The sequence below is a fragment of the Mya arenaria genome, chromosome 3 (genome assembly GCF_026914265.1).
Source record: "Mya arenaria isolate MELC-2E11 chromosome 3, ASM2691426v1".
Taxonomy (NCBI): domain Eukaryota; kingdom Metazoa; phylum Mollusca; class Bivalvia; order Myida; family Myidae; genus Mya; species Mya arenaria.
Genome location: NC_069124.1, coordinates 51,634,935 through 51,655,785, shown reverse-complemented (window position 1 = coordinate 51,655,785; position 20,851 = coordinate 51,634,935). Strand labels below are relative to the sequence as shown.

General features: G+C 34.4%; 1 protein-coding gene across 2 annotated transcripts in view; it reads right to left on the bottom strand.

Annotated features, from left to right (window-relative positions):
- Positions 1-521: 521 nt before the first annotated feature.
- Positions 522-20,851, bottom strand: part of LOC128227109 (ATP-binding cassette sub-family A member 9-like) — a 29,911-nt gene continuing 9,581 nt past the window's right edge. For both annotated transcript variants that reach the window (XM_052937319.1, XM_052937320.1), the window contains 25 exons: positions 20,609-20,747; positions 19,811-19,901; positions 19,058-19,197; positions 18,502-18,612; positions 17,647-17,811; positions 17,235-17,392; positions 16,566-16,683; positions 15,984-16,117; positions 15,063-15,338; positions 14,502-14,633; positions 13,166-13,318; positions 11,050-11,187; positions 10,696-10,779; positions 9,891-10,121; positions 9,390-9,444; positions 8,967-8,977; positions 8,388-8,609; positions 6,270-6,442; positions 5,764-5,839; positions 4,762-4,856; positions 4,238-4,357; positions 3,686-3,773; positions 2,775-2,928; positions 2,508-2,563; positions 522-2,285 (listed from right to left, as the gene is read on the bottom strand). In XM_052937319.1, coding sequence (XP_052793279.1) covers positions 2,232-2,285; positions 2,508-2,563; positions 2,775-2,928; positions 3,686-3,773; positions 4,238-4,357; positions 4,762-4,856; positions 5,764-5,839; positions 6,270-6,442; positions 8,388-8,609; positions 8,967-8,977; positions 9,390-9,444; positions 9,891-10,121; positions 10,696-10,779; positions 11,050-11,187; positions 13,166-13,318; positions 14,502-14,633; positions 15,063-15,338; positions 15,984-16,117; positions 16,566-16,683; positions 17,235-17,392; positions 17,647-17,811; positions 18,502-18,612; positions 19,058-19,197; positions 19,811-19,901; positions 20,609-20,747 — 3,174 coding nt within the window. In that variant the 3' untranslated portion in view covers positions 522-2,231. The remainder of the gene's footprint in view (positions 2,286-2,507; positions 2,564-2,774; positions 2,929-3,685; positions 3,774-4,237; positions 4,358-4,761; positions 4,857-5,763; positions 5,840-6,269; positions 6,443-8,387; positions 8,610-8,966; positions 8,978-9,389; positions 9,445-9,890; positions 10,122-10,695; positions 10,780-11,049; positions 11,188-13,165; positions 13,319-14,501; positions 14,634-15,062; positions 15,339-15,983; positions 16,118-16,565; positions 16,684-17,234; positions 17,393-17,646; positions 17,812-18,501; positions 18,613-19,057; positions 19,198-19,810; positions 19,902-20,608; positions 20,748-20,851) is intronic.

Below are 20,851 nucleotides of genomic sequence, written 5' to 3'. Positions count from 1 at the left end.
GACATTCCTATTACTAGATCCCTCTTTTTAAAGATGGCATAAACATCCATTTTCTGCCAAATGTTTAGAAATCTTTCCATCAAGCCATTTTAACTGAATTTCACATAATTGTATACGAGTGTTTGTACACTTAATTTGCACAATCTTGCTTCTAATTTTTTTAAAAGTTTATTCATTGTCAACCCATGTGGTACTATTGACAACCATATTGTTTGTTGTCAAACCATCTCGAATGAAACCTAGGTCTGATTTTGTATAAACCAAAAACTTGACCTATTTTAATGAAAAAGTGGCATAACTTAGGTGAAACTGGATGGATTCATCTGGCGCTTGAACTTAACATGATGTACAAAAATGCTATCACCAACTTTTAGGTTAACTGTTTAAGTTATTGACTGTACAAAATTTAGTTGGTGAAGCCATTTGCCAACGTTACCAACAGAAATACTAAGTTGCCTTAATAAAGTAACTAGCAAATTATATGTAAAATACATGCTTAATAAAGCAATTCAACAAAAAAATTATTGTAACATTTTATTAAAATATATATAACATGTATGTATAATTATATGCGGCATGAACTTTTCCTATAGTACAAGAGAATGTGGAACATTGAATTAAGTACCATGAGTACCGGTATGATACGTCATGATTTGAGAACCCACACTATTAGGGCCAGACATCAAATAGGTAAACTGACATAACAGATTATGAGGATACATAATAACATTCACAAGTAAATAAATCAATGCATTAACAGTCAAATCTTTATGGTAAGAATTCAATAAATGGTTATAAAGATTGTAAAATATTGTAAATATTCATAACAATACCTATAGCACAAACAAGTCTTGTATAAATGCTTTTGTTTAAACAACATCCAAATAACATCTAAAATACATGTATAAATCAACTGAGAACAAGTATTTGCACATCTAATGAGTGGAAACTGGGTGTTACACTATTGTGATGAAAAAACATATACACATTTGAATGTGGAAACAACACAATTTACCAATTTAAAAGAACAAATGCACATAATGGCAAATCCTCAACAACATATTATGCACATAAACTACCTTATCACAGACATTCCATAGAAGTGATATGTTTTTCAACGCATTTATCAACACAATAAATACACGAACCTCATTGCCTGAATATCTTATAAGAGACAAGAGAGTATTTATACAAAGTGTAAATAAATAAATAGTTATAAAAATATATTTTTGGACATCACAATGTCGGGCAACATGAAACAAAATAGCAGTAGTATAATCTGTTAGCCCTTGAAAATATAATCAATTACTTCATACAAATACAAATTTCATAGAAACAAGAACCACTACTTCATAGAATTGTTTATGAAAATATAAACATGTACCGGTACTGATAACGAAAATGAACCATTACATCGTAAAATTCACATCTAGCTAACATTCAAACAATTCATGAAAATTACATTTCCAAACAAAAAGATGATTTTATAACATAAGGCCCCTCTTTGTGGCATTTGGAACGAAGCATTTGCTAGACTAAGTGTTATTTGAAAAAATGCAATGACAGGGGCCTTTAACTTTTACCTACTGACCCCTAAAACAATAGGATTATCTACTGCTCAAGAGCAACATGGAAACTGAAGGTTTAATGGTCGTATGTAAAACAAGTATCGAATCATTGTTTGGACCAGACATGATCTACCGAAGGAACGACCATCCAACAGACATACTAACATTTACAAACCAATATGATGAGCATCTTCTTCGAAGGGAGCATAACAAGTTCTGCACAATACGAAGTTGTACAATATGATTATTAGAGCAAGTAGTCCATTTTACAGATTCCCGTTTTACAATGAACCAAGAGGTTGAGGGTTCGATCTCCACCAGGGGTACTTTCTCACGGCATCTCAAAATGGACACCAGACCTGGTTTCTACCCAGGAAACAGACTCGAGAGTGATTCTTTTAGCTTCAGCAATCAAGCTTAAAGAAATTAGAATAAACTAACACATTTTTAACTATTCCTTAAGTATATGTGTGTTAAGTAGGATCATTTGGGTTTATTTGATGTTTATCTTCACTGTAAACCACAAACAATTCAGGTTTGAGTGTATGTCAGTCTATTATTTTCTACACAGTAAAGCACAAACAATGCAGGTGTTGGTGTAAGTCAGTCTATTATTTTCTACACCGTAAAACACAAACAATTCAGGTGTTGGTGTATGTCAGTCTATTGTTTGGTCAAGTCATCAATCTGTTGGTTCCGAGTAAATTCCAAAAACACCTGAAAAAAATATGATCAAAACATGAATGTAAGCTAAGTAAAGCTTAATTCATCTAAATTGATTAACTGGCTACATTAAGTAGCGATTTATTCAGCATTATGTATATACATGATGCATAAAAAAGTTGGAGATCAAAGCCTGTACATAAACCAAGCTTTTTTTAAATTATTTTATGTTTCATTCAAGGCCAAAAAGTTTGGTGAATGCTAAAAAAACACTACCTGCTCCAAAGTTGGTTGGGTAAAGCTGTACTCCTCGACAAGATCACTTGTCTTAGCTGTAATGTGAAAATATAACATTTTTATATCCCTTAGCATAAAAAGTTAGAAACAACTGTTTATTATAAAAACAATTGTTTTTACAAACATGCTACATGCTTACATTTAAACAATTTAAGAAACTCTTTTTAAATTTAATATACTAGTACCTTAAAAATACATGCCCTTTGACTACTTTCTACCAAGCAAATGATGCGCTACAATTGTTACCTTCTTCCAACAGGGAGAAAGCCCTTGCCAAGGATGCAATGCTTGTGCGTGGTATTTTGAACTGGGCTCGATCATCAAACTCCTCCCGAATCTCCGCCCCTGGGAAATGTTTACTGACATAGGCTTTTATCCTATCCATGACTTCTCGATTGGGCTGAACAAATGTACAAATATGTTAACTATATATATTTGGAAAAATGTGACTGCCCATTCTGAATAATTTATATCTGGTTTCAGAACATCGAATAAAACAAGAGGATCGCAAGCCTCGTACATTTTATTATATAGTCGGGCAGACTGAAGAAATGTTTTAGGCAGAGTTATGGGGCTTGATAGTCATATTCCCATTGACACATGTAAAAATGTGTACCAAGTTTCATGTTTATGGCCCTAGCTAATTATTTTGCATGAAACCATGAGTAGATTGTCAGAACTTTGTTAAAGTTGACAACATTGTTTATATCAGCGTTTTTAACTTTTAAATCATTACTGCTGTGATCTGCTGTATTTCTAACAAGATTTGAGACAGTTGTTTCAGCTGTACTTGTTCATATTTAAATATTATGTGAGCACATCTTCAATATTTCACAACAATGTCATAAATCACATTGTTAACGTGAACAAAGTTCGGCCGATCAATTGGCCCCATGTTTCATGAAACAAAGGCTATTCTTCCTTTATAAACCTGACCAGCTAAATGAATTATCAATCCTCTTTATCAAGAACTTCTACACAATGGCTTCGCAATGGACATCTATCATTGCAAAAAAAAGGTAAAAAATAGTACTCCTACCGATGTATATTCATATTTGTAGACATATTACTCATTTCAATATTGCCTTATAAAGAACTTTTAAGATTTATTAACATTGAATCAGCTTGTGGGATATTACAATGAATTTGAAGTGTACCTTTTCTTCTATTGCTGTCTTTGATTTAACATCAAGGATGTAATTGCTACCAAACTTGTTCTTCAAATGTTGACCAGAGCCAAGACATCTGAAAATATTATAAATTTTATCAAGCCATTTAAGCTAAACTTGGATTTATCTCTATGGCTTTAAGACACAGTGGAAACACCCCTCTTTTAACAAATGAGTATTTAAATTTATCTCTGTATATGTTAAGTTAAAACTTATATACAGCATTTATTATGACTTGGGCTTTTAAAATATGGAGGAAAAGTTCTGTCAATTTCAATTCTGCAAGGACTGAAATACGCCATTACATTTTAACATTATTTGGTCATTTTTTGGTTTGGATTCAATAACATGGATAAAACAAAATCCTGACTTACTTCACAGGAATCATTTTCAATGCTGACGTCACATTTTTTCATCAGAAAAAAAGAAGAGATATTAATTGACATTTTGAGGCAAAATATATTGTAGATATCAGTACATGTAGGAAATTTGACTCTAAAATACTACATGTACGGTTTAAACATGTATTTGTGTACATACTCGAGTTTCCCATTGACCATGATAGCTATCCTGGAACACAGAGCATCCGCCTCCTCCATATTGTGTGTGGTCAGTAACACCCCACAGTCCAAACTCTTCACTGAACCAAGTATCATCTTCCTGGTGAGTATAACAATCTCAAAGCATTTTCTTCATCTTGCAGTGAGATTATAAAGGCCATTTTATCACTTCAAATTATTATGCTATGTCCGAGCAGAGGGCAAAATATTGTTATATCAGAATCATTTTAATGTCACCACTATTCAAGTTAAAAGATTTAGGGTACTTCCAAATTCAAATAAGCTTTCGTTTGTATAATGCATAACCAGTAAAACAACATGTTTCTAATATATGTTGACAGGTAATAGGAAGATTAGTATCTGATATATTTAAAAAGCAATTATACAATACACTTTTTGATAAAACAGGGACATTTAATTGTTCTACTGTCAATTCTATTCAAGCTACATGTAAAAATCCTTAAACTTAAGCAAAAGACAAAATGATATGAAACTTCCACCTACCAGAGTAATTGTTTAGCGTGTGGGTCAATTCCAGTGGAGGGCTCATCTAGTAACACTGCACATGGATTACCCAGGATGCTCATACAGTAGCTAAGCTGGAACAGATGTACACAACATCTTCACTTCTATATCAAATAATTCTATACAATGAATTTCGAAAAGAACAATAGAGCCATAGATTTTTAAGCAACTGTACCATTAAAACAAGCATTGATCTGAATGGGAGATCCAGTCCCTTTACCGTAGGTTTGTGAGGTTAATTGCGTAGACAGAAGTAACAAGATTATATTTACGAACACTAATGTATAGCACTGATACAGGGTATGTTGTAACAAAATGCTAAGTAAAGGATGTCATCCCAGATGTCCCACTTTATATTCAAGATTGAGATTGCTACTTTAGATCGATATTTTGTTTAAGTCTGAGTAATGAATTAATTTATTTTTGTTATACTTTAAATTCAGTCCAATATGTGCACTCAGGGAGAAAAAAAACATAAATTTCTCTCAGATGAAATATTTTCTAATCAACCGGAACTTGGCTGTCTTCCACCTGATGTGATATGCATCCTATGAAAAAATAAGGGTGCTTAACTTCAAAATGAGTAAATTTTCTCTAAAGAAACCTGACATTCCTTCTTTATAGTTTAAATCAATTGGATTTGAACTGAATTTTAAGTAAATGTATGATTAATTGTCAGGTATGTGAAATGCTAGAAATACTATTTTTTTCCATTTGAAGCGTTGCTTGTTTGCATTGAAATGCATAGGAAAAATAATTAGTAATGTATAACCTACAAGTGAGGGGGGGAGGGACATCCAATTTGCAAAACCTGGAAGAACGGTTTAGTGGTTAACCCCTGCACCTCGGATCTGCCACACATACCTTAAACCAAATCACTTGTGGTACATGTACAATTATTCGTAGTTTTGTATAAATAATTCTTAAATCTAGGACGAAACTCTACTTCTTTCACATTCTTAAAAGTTTACCAATATTCACCTTTCTCTTGGTTCCTCCAGAAAGTACAGGAGTTAGTTTGTCTGCATCTTCCTTAAGATTTAAGTATTTCAGTAAACTGAAACAGGAAAGTGTCAATAATTATCTTTTGTAATCTTTATCAACACTTCAAACTTCATGGGTCAAAGGTGGGTTTAAATGAACAAACTGAATTTAACAGCAGATTGTCACAGATTGAGTTAATTCATGATTCTTACTTGCTTCGATCAAGAACCATTTTAATACCAGCAGAATTAATACTCTAGTACAGGTATCTTACAAATGCTGTTTGTGAAAGTTTGATAATTTGTTAAGTTCAATTTTTCTTAAACTTGTTGGGTAGTTGTATTCGACAGTCTCTCAACATTTGTTTAATTCAATTTGTGATTTTAGCATTTAAAAAAACTACATAATCATACCAATAAAATACATTAAATTAAGCGCTGACTAACAAAGAATACATGATTATACCAGTATAATTCATAAAGGAACATCAAACGCAGACTTACAAGTTGATAACCACACGCCTCTTCTCCCTGGACAGGCCCCTGATCTGGGCGTAGCACTCAAGGTGTTCTTTAAGGGTGAGGGAGGCCCAGAGGGCATCCACCTGGGGACAGAACCCCATTGGGTGAAGACTTGTGAACTGGCTGGAATGGTTGTTTAAGCCACAGATGGAGATCTGAAATGATATTTTGGTGGTTATTTGCATACTGAGATGCACTACCGTAATCAATATTATTGGATATTGTAAGTGATGGCCAATCAATATCTTTATCCAAACTGAAGAATGAAACAGTAATACACTTGACTGCACTGGTCTTGCTGAGTGGCGAGTGTAAACAGTCTTATCATGTTATGGCTGTTTTGAGAGTTTTGCATAAATTTTGACATGCAGTTGATCACACGGGAAGTATAACTAGAGCTATCACTGAAGGTGATTAATACCCCCGAGTGCCGCCCTGATATGAAATTGCAGTCAACTATTTGGAAAGCCAACCTATAAATGACAATTTATCTTATAGACTATTGTCAGTTATTCATTTTTTGATTATGTTTTTAAAAGTTAGAAAAAAAGCTTTAAACAATATCAGTGATGCTAATACTGAGATGTTAATACTGATATATTTGATGTTCAAAAGCACAGAATATACGATAGCCTATGACCATCTATAAATGAGTTAAGTTACTTTTTTTTATACCAGTTGTTTAAAAGTAATGGTTTATATAAACATATTTAGAAAGGAAAACACATAAAATGTTATGGATGGGGTTATTTTTGTTTTGTACATTTTTCTATTGTTATTGTTAAAATTAGAAAATAACGCTTTTATAATTGTTGTGCATTGCATTGTATGAAGTTTTATGAATTTCCATCTAGTAGTTTTCAAGTTATTGTCCGGACAAAAGTTTGACAAAAAACCCACAGAAAAAGGCAATAACTCTGCTAAAATAGTGTAATGATTCATGTACACTGAACTCCTTCTCATTGTGCTGTACCATTGTATAAAGTTTTATCACATTCCATTCAGTAGTTTTCAAGTTATTCTCCGGACAAAAAAAAGTAACAAAGGGCAATAACTCTGTAATTGGCTGAAATAGAATTGCGGTTCCTATACACTGCACTTCCTTTCATTATGATTTATCACTGTATGAAGTTTTATTAAATTCCATCCGATAGTTTTCTAGTTATGCTCCGGACAGGAAAAAGTAACGAAGGGCAGTAACTCTGTAATTAGCTGAAATAGAATTGCGGTTCCTGTACACTGCACTTCTCTCATTATGATCTATCACTGTATGAAGCTTTATTAAATTCAATCCAATAGTCAAGTTATGTTTGGGACAAGAAAAAAGTATTAAAGGTCATAACTCTGTAATTAGCTAAAATAGAGTTATGGTTCTTGTGTACTGCACTTCTTCCCATTGTGCTTTACCATTGTATGAAGTTTCAATAAATTCCATCTAGTAGTTTGCAAGTTAATGTCTGGAAAAAAAGTTGACAGCAAAAAAATAAAATAAAGGGCAACAACTCAGTAATTAGCTAAAGTAGAGTTATGTTTATTGAACACTGCACTTCCTCTCATTGCGCTTTACCATTGTATGAAGTTCCAATGAATTCCATCCAGTGCTTTTCAAATTATACTCCGGACAAAAAAAAAAGTAACAAAGGGCAATAACTCAGTAATAAGCAAGAATAAAGTTATTGTTTTGTACACTGCACTTCCTCTCATTATGCTCTACAATTGTATGAAGTTTAATCCAATTCCATTCAGTAGTTTTTAAGTTATGCTCCGGACAAGGTTAATTGCAATGGACTGACCGACAAACCGACCGACCGACTGACCACAGGGTGACTTCAATATACCCCTTTCAAACTTTGTTTGTCGGGGGTATAAATATGTAAGCAAGTCAAAAATCAACTTTAAATATAGAGTACAAGATACTACTGTATAAACTGCAAATATGCAAAATGTTATTTGAGAATTCAGATTTTCATGCTAAAATATAATCAAGTATTTGACATCACTAAAATGGTAAGTTATAGACAAATTAAATGCTATGCATAGCAAGGTTTCATAACATTCCCAAAATTTATCACCATTTCTCCTTTGCAGCGCAGAAATTACCTGACCCCTATTCGGTTTCACATCATCCGTAATCAAGCTCAATGTTGTTGATTTCCCTGCTCCGTTTGGTCCCAGCAAGCCAAACACCTCACCCCTCCGAACCGCAAATGACGAGTTGTCAACGGCAACGTGAACCTTGCCTTTCCCCCAACAACAACAACAGCGACGGGCACCAGGTTTGGGATATTCTTTCCTAACACCACATACCATACATGCAGGCACCTGCACTCGATCAAATATACAACAGAAACAAATTGGTGGGATAAAATCTTGTTCTGATCTAGTAAAACAGAAATTCATTTTTGATGATTAAATTTTTACTCACTCTAGCAAAAAGATTTTAATAAAAAAAATCAAGCCTAAATGGTCCATTAAAATGAGTCAAAAGAAAATTGAACACGATGAATACTTGAACATAGAAAAAACCTAAGTCTAGGTAGATTTCTAAGAAAACTCATGTCTAAGAAAACTCAAGTTTACTGACTTGTATTATTGACTTATTTACATGTTTGTGTTAACAACATATAACAGATACAAGGAGTATCAGAAGACACTGAAAAGATTGACTGGTATACAAACCTCCGCATTTCCTGTAAAGATATAAAATAAGGCTTTCATGTTTCTATTGCATTAACAGATCAATTGATTGCAATTAACTGTAGCCAATGATCTCTGAAACAACAGAGTTATGATTCTGATATTTCTTAACCACAAAATAAATTCATTAATTTTTGCTTACAATAAACAGAATCGCATATCATGGAGAAAACCCCAACATTGGTTTGTTTTTCTTTAATTAAAAATGGGCATAACTTAACAATTATTAAAGCCAAAGTTATGGGTCCTGCTAAACATGTACCTATTTTCTTTTTTAACAGATGTACCAAGTTAAGTAAGAATATCTTTTATGGTTTTTGAGCAATGACAACACAAGGTTATCATGAATTCTCCACTTTGCTTCTTCGAAAAAAGATGAGCTAAAAATCCCAAACCTTGACTTACCCTGTATAAGATTTGCAGCCTCCTCATTCTGATTATTCTTGTATTTAACATAATCCTAAAACACAAAATGCCATTTTAACTTGCAAGCAACACTCAAAGTAATGTATTGATGAACAGCTTATCAAAAATAGCATCCTTCGTTAAGTTTAGTTTAAACTTAATTATTCTACAATGTTTGTGAAAGTTATTACAAAATTAATCACTCTCATTGGAACGATGTTATGAGAGAGTGTGGTCTTGTGTTGTGAAGGAAACCGGATTTCCCGGGAGAAACCCACTTGTCTGGCTTTGTGATCAAAAATCAAACTCACATGCACCCAAGCCGGGAATTTAACCCAGGTTGCCTAGGTGAAAAGTGAGTGCACTTACCCGACAACCTATCATAGATTCCTTATTGAACAAGTTTTCTATAACAATAAGGAGCAAGTCAAAACTGACCTTTAGTTTCTAATAGTGGATACAGACAATCATTTTCAAGGACAGTTGGAATTATAATTTCACCTGTGTTTCAAACTTGAATGCTTGCACTCTTCTCCTTTCCATCCTAACATCTTCATCCTCTATATCAATGTCAACAGTGATATCATCATCGTCATCTAGTAGAGTGTACTGGTGTTTTCGCTTTCTTGTTCTTGTGAATAGGGATTTTAGGGGCCCTAAGTATGAGCCCCCTGAGTTTGGACCATCAAGGATTCTTAGTAGATAGAGATTCAGGACAACATGAAAGATAGGCTGAAATTAAATGTCTCGACATTATGCACCAGTCAATTGTGACCACGCCCCCCACCCCACCCCAGGTCCGGGGGTATACCAGGGATAGCAGGGGAAATGGGCCTTGTTTTTACCTTCCAGGTGGCCTCGCAGTGCCAAGTGAATGTGGTGGTTTTGTTGTCGCGCCAATAATAGAGGGGAATGGGCCTAACCTAGGTATCCCTGGGTGTGGGGGCATTTGGCGGGGATTTTACCAGCAGTTTGTCCCTTTGGCAGGGATTTTACCCAGGATTGGCTGGACCGAAAGTCAAAGCCCTAGCTATTCCTCGGACCTGGGGGGCCATGGTTAAAATTGACTGGTGCATTACAGAATCAATATTTAATCATTTAATTGACTGAGCACAATAATTCTGCATATTAATAAAACTATAAAGAGTGTTTACAAATTCATAACTTGGGGGCTTTTGTAATAGGCTTGAACCATTTTAGCGCAACTATCAAAAATAAGTATGAAAGAACAGCCAACATTCTGTAGAATTCATATGAACTGATGTGAAGAACTAATCGGATTACACGGTATGATATGAATACTCACAATGAGGATTGCGGCCAGTATTTCACCAGTAAAATATTCCCCAAAAGAAATACCATCCGAGGCCAGCTCAGCATTCCTGTGCACCTGTGTTTAAATTATGACAATAGATGAAATAATTTAATAAAAAATACATTAAACCAGCCTGTTTATAATGCAGATCTCTTTATTATTTTGCTAACAATACATAATGTAGTCAATAGCCTATTCCTCATATAATGATGCTTGACACTTGAAGTTGTCTGACTTTTATCACCCTTATCATACATTTAAAGACAAAATATCTAAACTTTCTGGATATTTACATGAAATTTTAACTTTCAAATATTTCAAACTACCGCTGCGCTAAACGTTTACCTTATCAATGTATAGAAGCCCACCATATATGGTGTACGGAGGCACAATGATACAGAAGATCACATGTAAGAGGCTGGCGGTGGACCATAAGTCACCAAAATCAGCTGTTACAACCACCAGGAAAGCCATCATTGCACCCTGTAGGAGGAACATGCACATCATTGATTAAAGATGCACTCTTACCCCCAAATAAGATGTACCACAATTTATTGTTTTAATTTACCAAAAAGGAGGAATAAATATCGAAAACAATGATTCTTATGAAGGATACCGTGTTCAATTTGTAAGAAAGGTGCAGAAAACACGGTATTTCTACCTTATGAGATGATAGTTTATCACTGTAAATCTTTTAATACCCGCCAGTCCTTTAATATCTGTGCGTTTTCAGCTAATAAATACATGGTTACAATCTTTATCAGTAATTGATAGTTTCCATAAATGCATTATATAGAAAGTAGTTAAAGGTTTATCACTCAAAAATTATGTTTGTTATACAGTAAAACTGCGATCGCTCGAGGTCGCCAGGGACCGAGACAAAACCTCGCGGGAACCGATGTTTCGAGCGACCCGATTTTCAATTTTCCAGTTTGATATGAAATATCTTTCAGTGTATTTTAAGTTTGAAGTCGTCAAACAGACTGTTTACTAAGACACCGATTCTTTCCTGTAAAGGACGTGAGTGGGCGTGTTGGTGTCTTGGTATAAGTAATGGGTCCTTAATTAGATTTCTCAGGTGTTTGACAATTATTTTCTTTCATTTGGTTGTGACATTTTGAAAGTAAGGAACCCGATCTAGCTATCCCCCTAGTCATGGGTCCTTCACTAGATTGCTCAGGTGTTCGACAATTTGTAAGTTCTTTCTCATTTGCCATATTGCAAAGCAAAGTGACAAGAAGGAATTCTTTTCAGAGATTCTATGGTAGTGCTTTGATCATATTTTTATTACTCATTTAAATTTCTCACAATTAACTTCTCGTCATTAACTTGTCATAATTATCATCTCAAATGCCCAAAATCAACTAATATCGGTCTTGCGTTAACAGTGAACGGTTGTTCACACCTTATCAAATTGCCTTTTAACAGTCATTGCAATTTTTACAACTTGCGAAAATTTTAACACCTGGCAATTGTTTGTTTATTTTGGAACACGCGTTCGGGAAAAAGTGTGAAATCATGACCTTGAGGGAGCCATACGGTTTTGTGCACGATTTGTGTACTTGGGACCGAGGATATTGCTCGACTGCTCGACATAATTAGGTTTCGAGGCAGCGTGGGTATATTTTATATGAAAATAGAAGGAAAAAAGTTCGGGACCAAGCTCCGACCTCGAGGGAACGCCGGTTCTCGAGCGACCGCTTGTTCGAGGGAACACAGTTTCACTGTACATGTGTATGTATCAATTTTAAATACAAGTTTCACTTTAACAGGCAGAGAACAGAAAAACCAAGCACATGTCTCGATATGGAACATTCATGTAAATAGGAGTAAATAAATTATCAATAAAAACAAGTTTTTACATATATATATATAATCTATAATCTGCACATACTAAGTCTAGTAAAACAGTTTCAGAACAAAGAAGTTTTCACATAATAACCATTTAGATTTTTCAAAGATACATCCGAATCCAAGTGTTTTCAAATATTCCACTCTAAAAGAACATACTAAGATTAAACTTCAATCAGTTATACGGTATATAATCATTGTTTTCTTGTTGTCCAATACCATGTTTACTCAAACTCACTACCTGAATCCAGTAACATATATATCACTGGGTGGGGTGGAAGGTATCTTATGTACTTATTACCTTGTCATTCCATCAAGCCTTGATACAACGTAATGTTAAAATATGATGTTGGTTGATGCCGTGTAATTTTGGTATAAGAAACAGTATTACTTACTTATAAGTAAAATAAATGGTCAAATTGCATTTTGTATTTTTGTGTAAAGTACTTTTAATATATAGGCCCTAAGGCACATGTATCTTATTCTTATGTACATCTATGTGAACTTTGGAGGTCTGGTAATCCCATATATATTTTCTTAGCATTTCAAATGGGTTTATGAAAAGTAGAGGCTTTTTGGCATTGAAGTATTGCAAAGTATACAAACTTACCATAATTATCATAAGAGGATGAAGAACCTGTGCCATTACCCACTTCTTAAAGATGAACGAGGTCACATAGACAAATAGTACACTGGCTGGCATATATGTGAGGCATATCAGGAGTAGGGTTAAAATGGCTCCTCCATGGCTTAGGCTGGGCACCTGTAAATTGAAGTACGGAATATATGTGAGGCATATCAGGAGTAGGGTTAAAATGGCTTCTCCATGGCTTAGGCTGGGCACCTGTTCATTGAAGTATATATGTGAGGCATATCAGGATAGGGTTAAAAATGGCTCCACCATGGCTAAGGCTGGGCACCTGTTCATTGAAGTATATATGTGAGGCATATCAGGATAGGGATAAAAATGGCTCCACCATGGCTAAGGCTGGGCACCTGTTCATTGAAGTATATATGTGAGGCATATCAGGATAGGGTTAAAAATGGCTTCACCATGGCTAAGGCTGGGCACCTGTAAATTGAAGTACGGAATATATGTGAGGCATATCAGGAGTAGGGTTAAAATGGCTTCTCCATGGCTTAGGCTGGGCACCTGTTCATTGAAGAATATATGTGAGGCATATCAGGATAGGGTTAAAAATGGCTCCACCATGGCTAAGGCTGGGCACCTGTTCATTGAAGTATATATGTGAGGTATATCAGGATAGGGTTAAAAATGGCTTCACCATGGTTAGGCTGGGCACCTGTTCATTGAAGTATATATGTGAGGCATATCAGGAGTAGGGTTAAAATGGCTTCACCATTGCTTATGTTGGGCACCTGTAAATTGAAGTATATATGTGAGGCATATCAGGAGTAGGGTTAAAATGGCTTCACCATTGCTTAGGTTGGGCACCTGTAAATTGAAGTATATATGTGAGGCATATCAGGAGTAGGGTTAAAATGGCTTCACCATTGCTTAGGTTGGGCACCTGTTAATTGAAGTATATATGTGAGGTGTATCAGGAGTAGGGTTAAAATGGCTTCACGACCGCTTATGCTGGGCACCTGTAAATTGAAGTACAGTCAAAACTTGTTATGTCAAAGTCGTGGCGACCTAGGAAAAAGGTTTAGAGATAAACATCTGACACATCCGAAATACATAAAAATAGCACCAAACCCAACACATTTGAGTCCGATTTATGACTGATGTTTACATCCTTCATGAGCCTTACCTGAAATGCCACTGATAGGATTGTAGCTTCACACCAATTCTTCTATGAGCCGTACCTGAAATGCTACTGCTCGGGTTGTAAGTTCACAACATTCCTTCAGAAGGAATGAGCCCTACCTGAAATGCCGCCACCATGTTATTTAGTTCACACCAACACTTCCATGAGTCCTACCTGAAATGCCACTACCAGAATAGTGTACAGCAGGACTAGTACAGCAAACTTGATCATGTCCAATGTTGCGTAGCTAACCCAGTAAAGCCACCATGGTAACCCAGCAATGCGCAGCTGGCTTCGTATCTTATCCTGAAAAAGAAAATTACAAGACCTTTTGCAATTTTACTTGTCAGAATAAAAATTGTGTGTGTGTGACTGCCTACCTGTGTGTGTGTGCCTGCATGCATGCGTGAGTGTGTGTGTGTTTCTAAATGCTTGTGGGGTTGCATGTTACTGATTGTATGAATTACTAAGTGTTTCTGACAGGGATTAAACTGACCAAAAAAGACTCGCTGCTCCAGTAGACATATTACATGTATCTAAATTAGAAAGCTCAAAACATTCATGCAAGGGTGAGTATTTTGGAAATGAACTGTGCTTAATTTACATTTGGGACAACAAATCACAAAATCTGCCTGTTTCGGTCAGTATAGAATCCAAGATGTTAGTATATATGTGTGCATATATGTGATGTTAGACAATATTAATGCAGGGTTAGTTCACAAGCTGTCCTCTTACCTGTCTGTCTTTGACAATGTCCAATCCCATCCTTGTTTGTAAAAATACGAAGGCAAGAGCAAATGTATTCAGGCCAATAATGGACGTAATAGAGTATGGTGATAACGATGATGGCCACAGCATACTGCTAATGCTGACACTATAATCATGGTGTGAGATCCCCGACAGATGTGCTAGTCTCTTCAGTAGGCAGTTGCTCATGAGATTAATTAAAACGGGGATGGCGTGAATGGCACTATCATTATACAACAGAGTGAACTCAAGGCCTGAAACTCTCTGAAAAAAGGATTAGAACATTTCTTATTCTGCATCATCAGTGTGTGTATACTACATGATAAATTACGTCATATATGCTACGTCGGAAGGCAATATTTTGCTTAAAATGAAGACTTAAATCAAAGGTAACTTTTCTTTTACAACACTAAATGAAACAAAGGGCAGTCTATGCCGCTTAAAGAGTCCCGCATTTGTTTTATTACCGAAATTTGATAAAGTCATTAGTCTCATCAAACACTTCGACAAACCTTTTTCCAAAATCATGTTTTGACAGTGCTCCGTCAGACGGTTCTTATTGTGAACAGGTTTGTCGAAGTGTTTAAAGAAACTAAACTCTCAATTAAACTCTGGTAAAAGATCGAAGGCAGGGCTATGTAAGTGTGTAGACTGCGTGTTTCGTTTCAAGTGGTGAAAAATAGTGAGTTATCATTGTTTAAAGTTTTTTTCAAATCAAATATTGCCTTCCGACATAGCATTTATGATGCAATTTATCACATGGTATACACACACTGATCATAGATAAATGCCCAGTGTCAATAAAACTATGAAAGTATACTTTCCATGTGATGCAAATTCAAAATCGACATTCCTGTGTGTGAAATACAGGTACTCTTAATATTCATGAACATCTAAATGAAAGGGTACTTTATCATCCATCTGTAGTTTAGTTAAGTTGATGCCCAAGTAATGTGGTGCAAACTTTGTGTCCAAAAGATCGGTGGAATCATCAAAATTAGCTCTCACTGATGAAAGATCGCTCAGAAAGCCCCCTATGGATTCTGAATTTTACAGAAAAGTAAACATTCAATAACCTGACATGATACTCTCATCCATATATGCATATGGCCTGGAAATAGATGTTTTAAAACCTTCTTGAATAGGGTAAATAATCCCTCCCACCAACAATCTGAGGGACAATTACTCATTTTTTTCAAAATCATGTTTAAATTGGTCATATTACTCATATCAATAAGAATATCTTAAAAGAAAATAATTCTTATAATAACTTTCATAATCTAAAACACATCTAGGAGTATGTGTATAGAGAAAATCTCCATCTAACAGAAAATAAATATTCAATTAAAATTCTACTTGTATTTGTTTTGATTTGTTTAAAATAAAAAATCATTTTATTGGATCAAAGGATATGGCTATTGAAATAAAGGCAGACTAACAGCAAATCAATTAAGTAAGTGCTACACAAAAATCATTACTCAACGTACTAACCTGAAGTATCTGGAACAAGCGTACCAGGAGTTTTACCATACCTTCCCTCATACGGCATAAATCCCTTCATGGTTGTATAGTAAAATGCTTTCAAGGCAAATTCATTGGGATGCTCACCCTTGAAATGTAAATGACATGTATATGAGACGAAAACATAGTGTGGTAATTTTTCAGCATACAACTACAAAATGTTTCACTAATAAATAAGCAACAAAAGTTATACCTGTATTAATTTAACAAACCCTTGAGCCCCATAAAGATCGTAAGTTCAAAGACTGTGAATTTCTAGGCATTACCCCCATTTCGAAGTAAAATGATAACCATTACAAAAAATATCATTAGAACATTTGTATTATAGATTCTGCCCAGAACTGGGTGTACCTGAGCACTTTTAAGCAGCGTAAGATCTATGACTAGGCCTAAATTATAATTTTGTACTCAAATTAGTGCCTGGTTCCTGAATTTTTGACTCCACAAAACAATCAACTCTGTTATACAAATAATAAACATAAGTCCCTCTTGTGTCCATAGACCAGTTAATAGTATCAAACAAGCAATATTTCATTCCAAGTAACTATGGTTCAGATTTCCAGGAAGCGTTTTCACAAAAAAGCTGATTTTGTTGAGCTGAAAACCAGCAATAAAAAAAAGTAAAAACATTTAATTTACCCTAGGAACTTTTCCCAGCACCATTGAGAGTGAAAGGCCTGATATCATCAAAAACATTGGGATAAATACTTGGAGTAAGAGCTGGCCCTTGTTTCTTTTATCATTTAGTATCCTCATCCACAACACAGCTTTGAACTGCTCCCATTTGAGTTGTTTTCCTGTAAATTTTAGAGCAAATGAATAGCACTCACTGACACATACAAATTTTTCATTCAAACAAATATAAAATACAAGTAGACCAGGTGACAAAGTATCCACAATAACTCCAAGAAAATTTGTCATCTATAAACTGTCAAAGATATTTTATGATTTTTTCACATAATCCGAAAATACACTTTCCATTATCGTAAAAAATGTACCATACTTATTTATTTATTTATTTTCTAAATACCAGCTGATAGTTTTATAATACCTGATAGAAGTTTCCCACAATGAAGTTTTGAAAAGTCTGTCTCATTATAGTTGTCTTCATCCTCAACCTCCAATTGGCTACTGCTTAGCAACTGCTCGTCATCTTTGTACGGCACAGGGTGTTTATTTTTCAGATCCTTAAGCTTCGAGTTTTCACCTTCTTTCCCTAATGAAAAGACAAATTGAGATATACATTACTTTCTTATTTCATAAGTTATAACTGCAAAATGTCTCTTTTTAAAGACCAACCAGCTCTAATGACTCAATATGAAAAAATAAAGGAAATATATATTGGGATTACCCACATGGGAAAAATCTAAGATGTTCAAACATATATCCAGCACCTACAAGACGTATACGGGATAACTGCAAAGTTCAGATCCTACTGGCCACATTTGTAGTTTATAAATACAAACCAAACTTTCAAGGTAGGATATTTCAGTGAAAATGTCTATTAAGCCTTTATTTACTCCAATGGTTTACTGTTTTCAACCCTTCCAGGGGAACTTTTCCTCATGAACTCTCCAAACCAAAACCAGGGTTTATATTCATTAAGCTTCATAGTGAATATTTTAAACTTCAAAATTTTTGACAACAAATATTTTAAATACCCTCTATCTTTTTATCAAATGTATTCATATGCATTGAAAAAAAAAATCTTGCTTTTATCATACTTATGGCAGACATGTGAACTCTACCAGTAGTAGGCATAGCCTGAGGTTCACATGTCTTCTTTTGGTGTAAAATCATTATTTGTTTTCTTAGTAAATATGGCCGAAGAACCAAGAAAACAGACTCAACGAATCAGCTTTTGTCACAATTGGGTCAAAATTAATAAGAGGTGATATAAACAAACCAATTTGTAGGAAGACTTCCTCCAGTGTTGTCATGGAGATACCATAGTTGATCACACCGAGGCTCTTCCAGACTGGCATGGCCATCTCCTCCTCCAGCCCAGCAAAAAGTGCTTAAATTATGAAACACAAAATAAGGATTATTTTTTTGCAATATCTGACAACATTATTATGTCAAAGAAAGACATTATGTTAAATAAGAAAATATGCATACTCATTCGTATTCAGAAACAATGGAAATTGTAAAGCTTGGATGGAAACGCTAACAATGACACAAAAGTTGACAATGTCAGGGGACTTACTAACGGACTTATGTATGCGTAAGTCCAATATTTTCGTAAGTTATTGCGTAAGCAAGTTTTTTCTCTCCGTAACTTGGTTTTACTAAAGATATACCTATGAACGTAAGAATTTGCGTAAAATTATGCCAGAAAAAGGTTTCCATAACTTTTTTCCAAATAGCTTAAATATGGCCAACAGAAGGCATCCTACATGTGGTCAACAATGCAAGCAAATCTAAGCATCAATGAGATTAAACACCGTATTACACCGTATTACCTGGAAACTTGCTGACCTGTGTCAACGGTAACACAAAATCCACTTCCTTTTTATGCACCTTGCCAATCTTAAGTCCGGGAATGAACTTCGATACATAGCTATGAACATCTTCATGGGTTGTGTCTGCTCTCAAAACTACGCTGTAAATGATATTGAAATAATTACAAAAAAAACAACAACCTATTTTTATGTATTTACATAAATGTTTAAATGAAAGAAATATAAATTGGATAAGATTTATTTTTATTTTTGACCTTAATAAAACAAACTCTTAGACCTCAAAGACTTCTAACATAAATAAATGGCAAATGTTTGACATTCAGAATAAACACAAAATCTAAAAGCAGCTTTACTCCCAAATTAGATTTACCACAATTGATACAATTGTTTTAGTATGGCAAAATGGATGAATTAATGTCAAAAACAATGGTGCTTATGAAGGATACAGAGTTTTATTTGAAAGTATTGTGCAGAAAACACCTTATGAGACGATAGAAGATAAAAGTAAATATTTTAGCACTCACAAATCCTTTAATATATTTGCATCTTCAGCTATCAAATAACAATCTTGTTTATCAGTACCAGTAATAAATATTTTCCATAAACCCATTATTTATTAAGTAGTTTAAGGTTTATCACTCAAAATTATGTTTGTTATACATGTGTATGTATTGGTTTTGAATAAGAGTGACACTTTAATGTATGGATTATTATCAAATTTTGTTTAAGCGTAAATTAATTTTCAAAACTTACTTTAAATGATACCCAATGCCAAATCTATTCTTCAGAAAAACAGAAGAACCACAGCATTTGAGGGTTCCCTTGGTTATAATAGCCTTCCTGTCTGAAATTATACATGATTGCATCTTAAGTATAAAGGAATTGGCAAATATGAAAAATGCTGTTTTTCTTCAAATAAAGAAACTGAGTCTCTACTCAATTATTTACTCAATTGGTTTTACCACATAACAATCTGGTATAGTTCAAAATCTTTAATATTTTGACTCTATTACAGGCAAATTACCATATCCCATAATATTTGGTCAATATTTTGAAGAAATTTGTTTTTACAGAAAGAAATTTGTCTGAGTTACTGGGTATTACTCAATGTTTATAAGTTGTACTCAATTGTTTTATGCAAAATTGAGGACCTTCTTGAGATGGGAAACGACCCATTTTTCTTTTTAAAATTTGGCGAAAAGAAATCAGAATTCAAAACAGGCCAAATAAATCCTTTTCTTTTATATCATATATAGGATTGAAATAATGTACACAGTCAGTTGAATACTAGGGAAGATTTGAGAAAATAGGCCAAGGTTTGTAGATAAAATTTTTTCCTATGCCTGAATTTTTTTCATCACATAAGAATCATCTTATTTTGACATCAAATTATTGAAAAAATCATTTGTTCATTTATATCAAAATTGTCATCATCATAATAAACCTTAATAGATATTTTTAATACATAATTTGTGCAATTACTTTTGAGGTCAATGCAAGCTAGTAGAACTCAATCTTTTTTTTCACTAGGGTGACACGTTCATGCCCTACCTGCCAGTATATCAGCCTCCTCCATAACATGGGTGTTAAGGACAATGATTCTGCCCTTCTTTAAGCCCTTGAGAACTGACCAAATATGTCTACGTGAGTCAGTGTCAACCCCTGCAGTTGGCTCATCCAAAAAGAGTAGCTGAAATAGAGGAGAGACTATCATGTTGAGTGTCATTTATATTTAAAGTCTGTTTTACCTTATTGAATTATAAAATATGAATCAACAAGTTTATTCCGTACAAA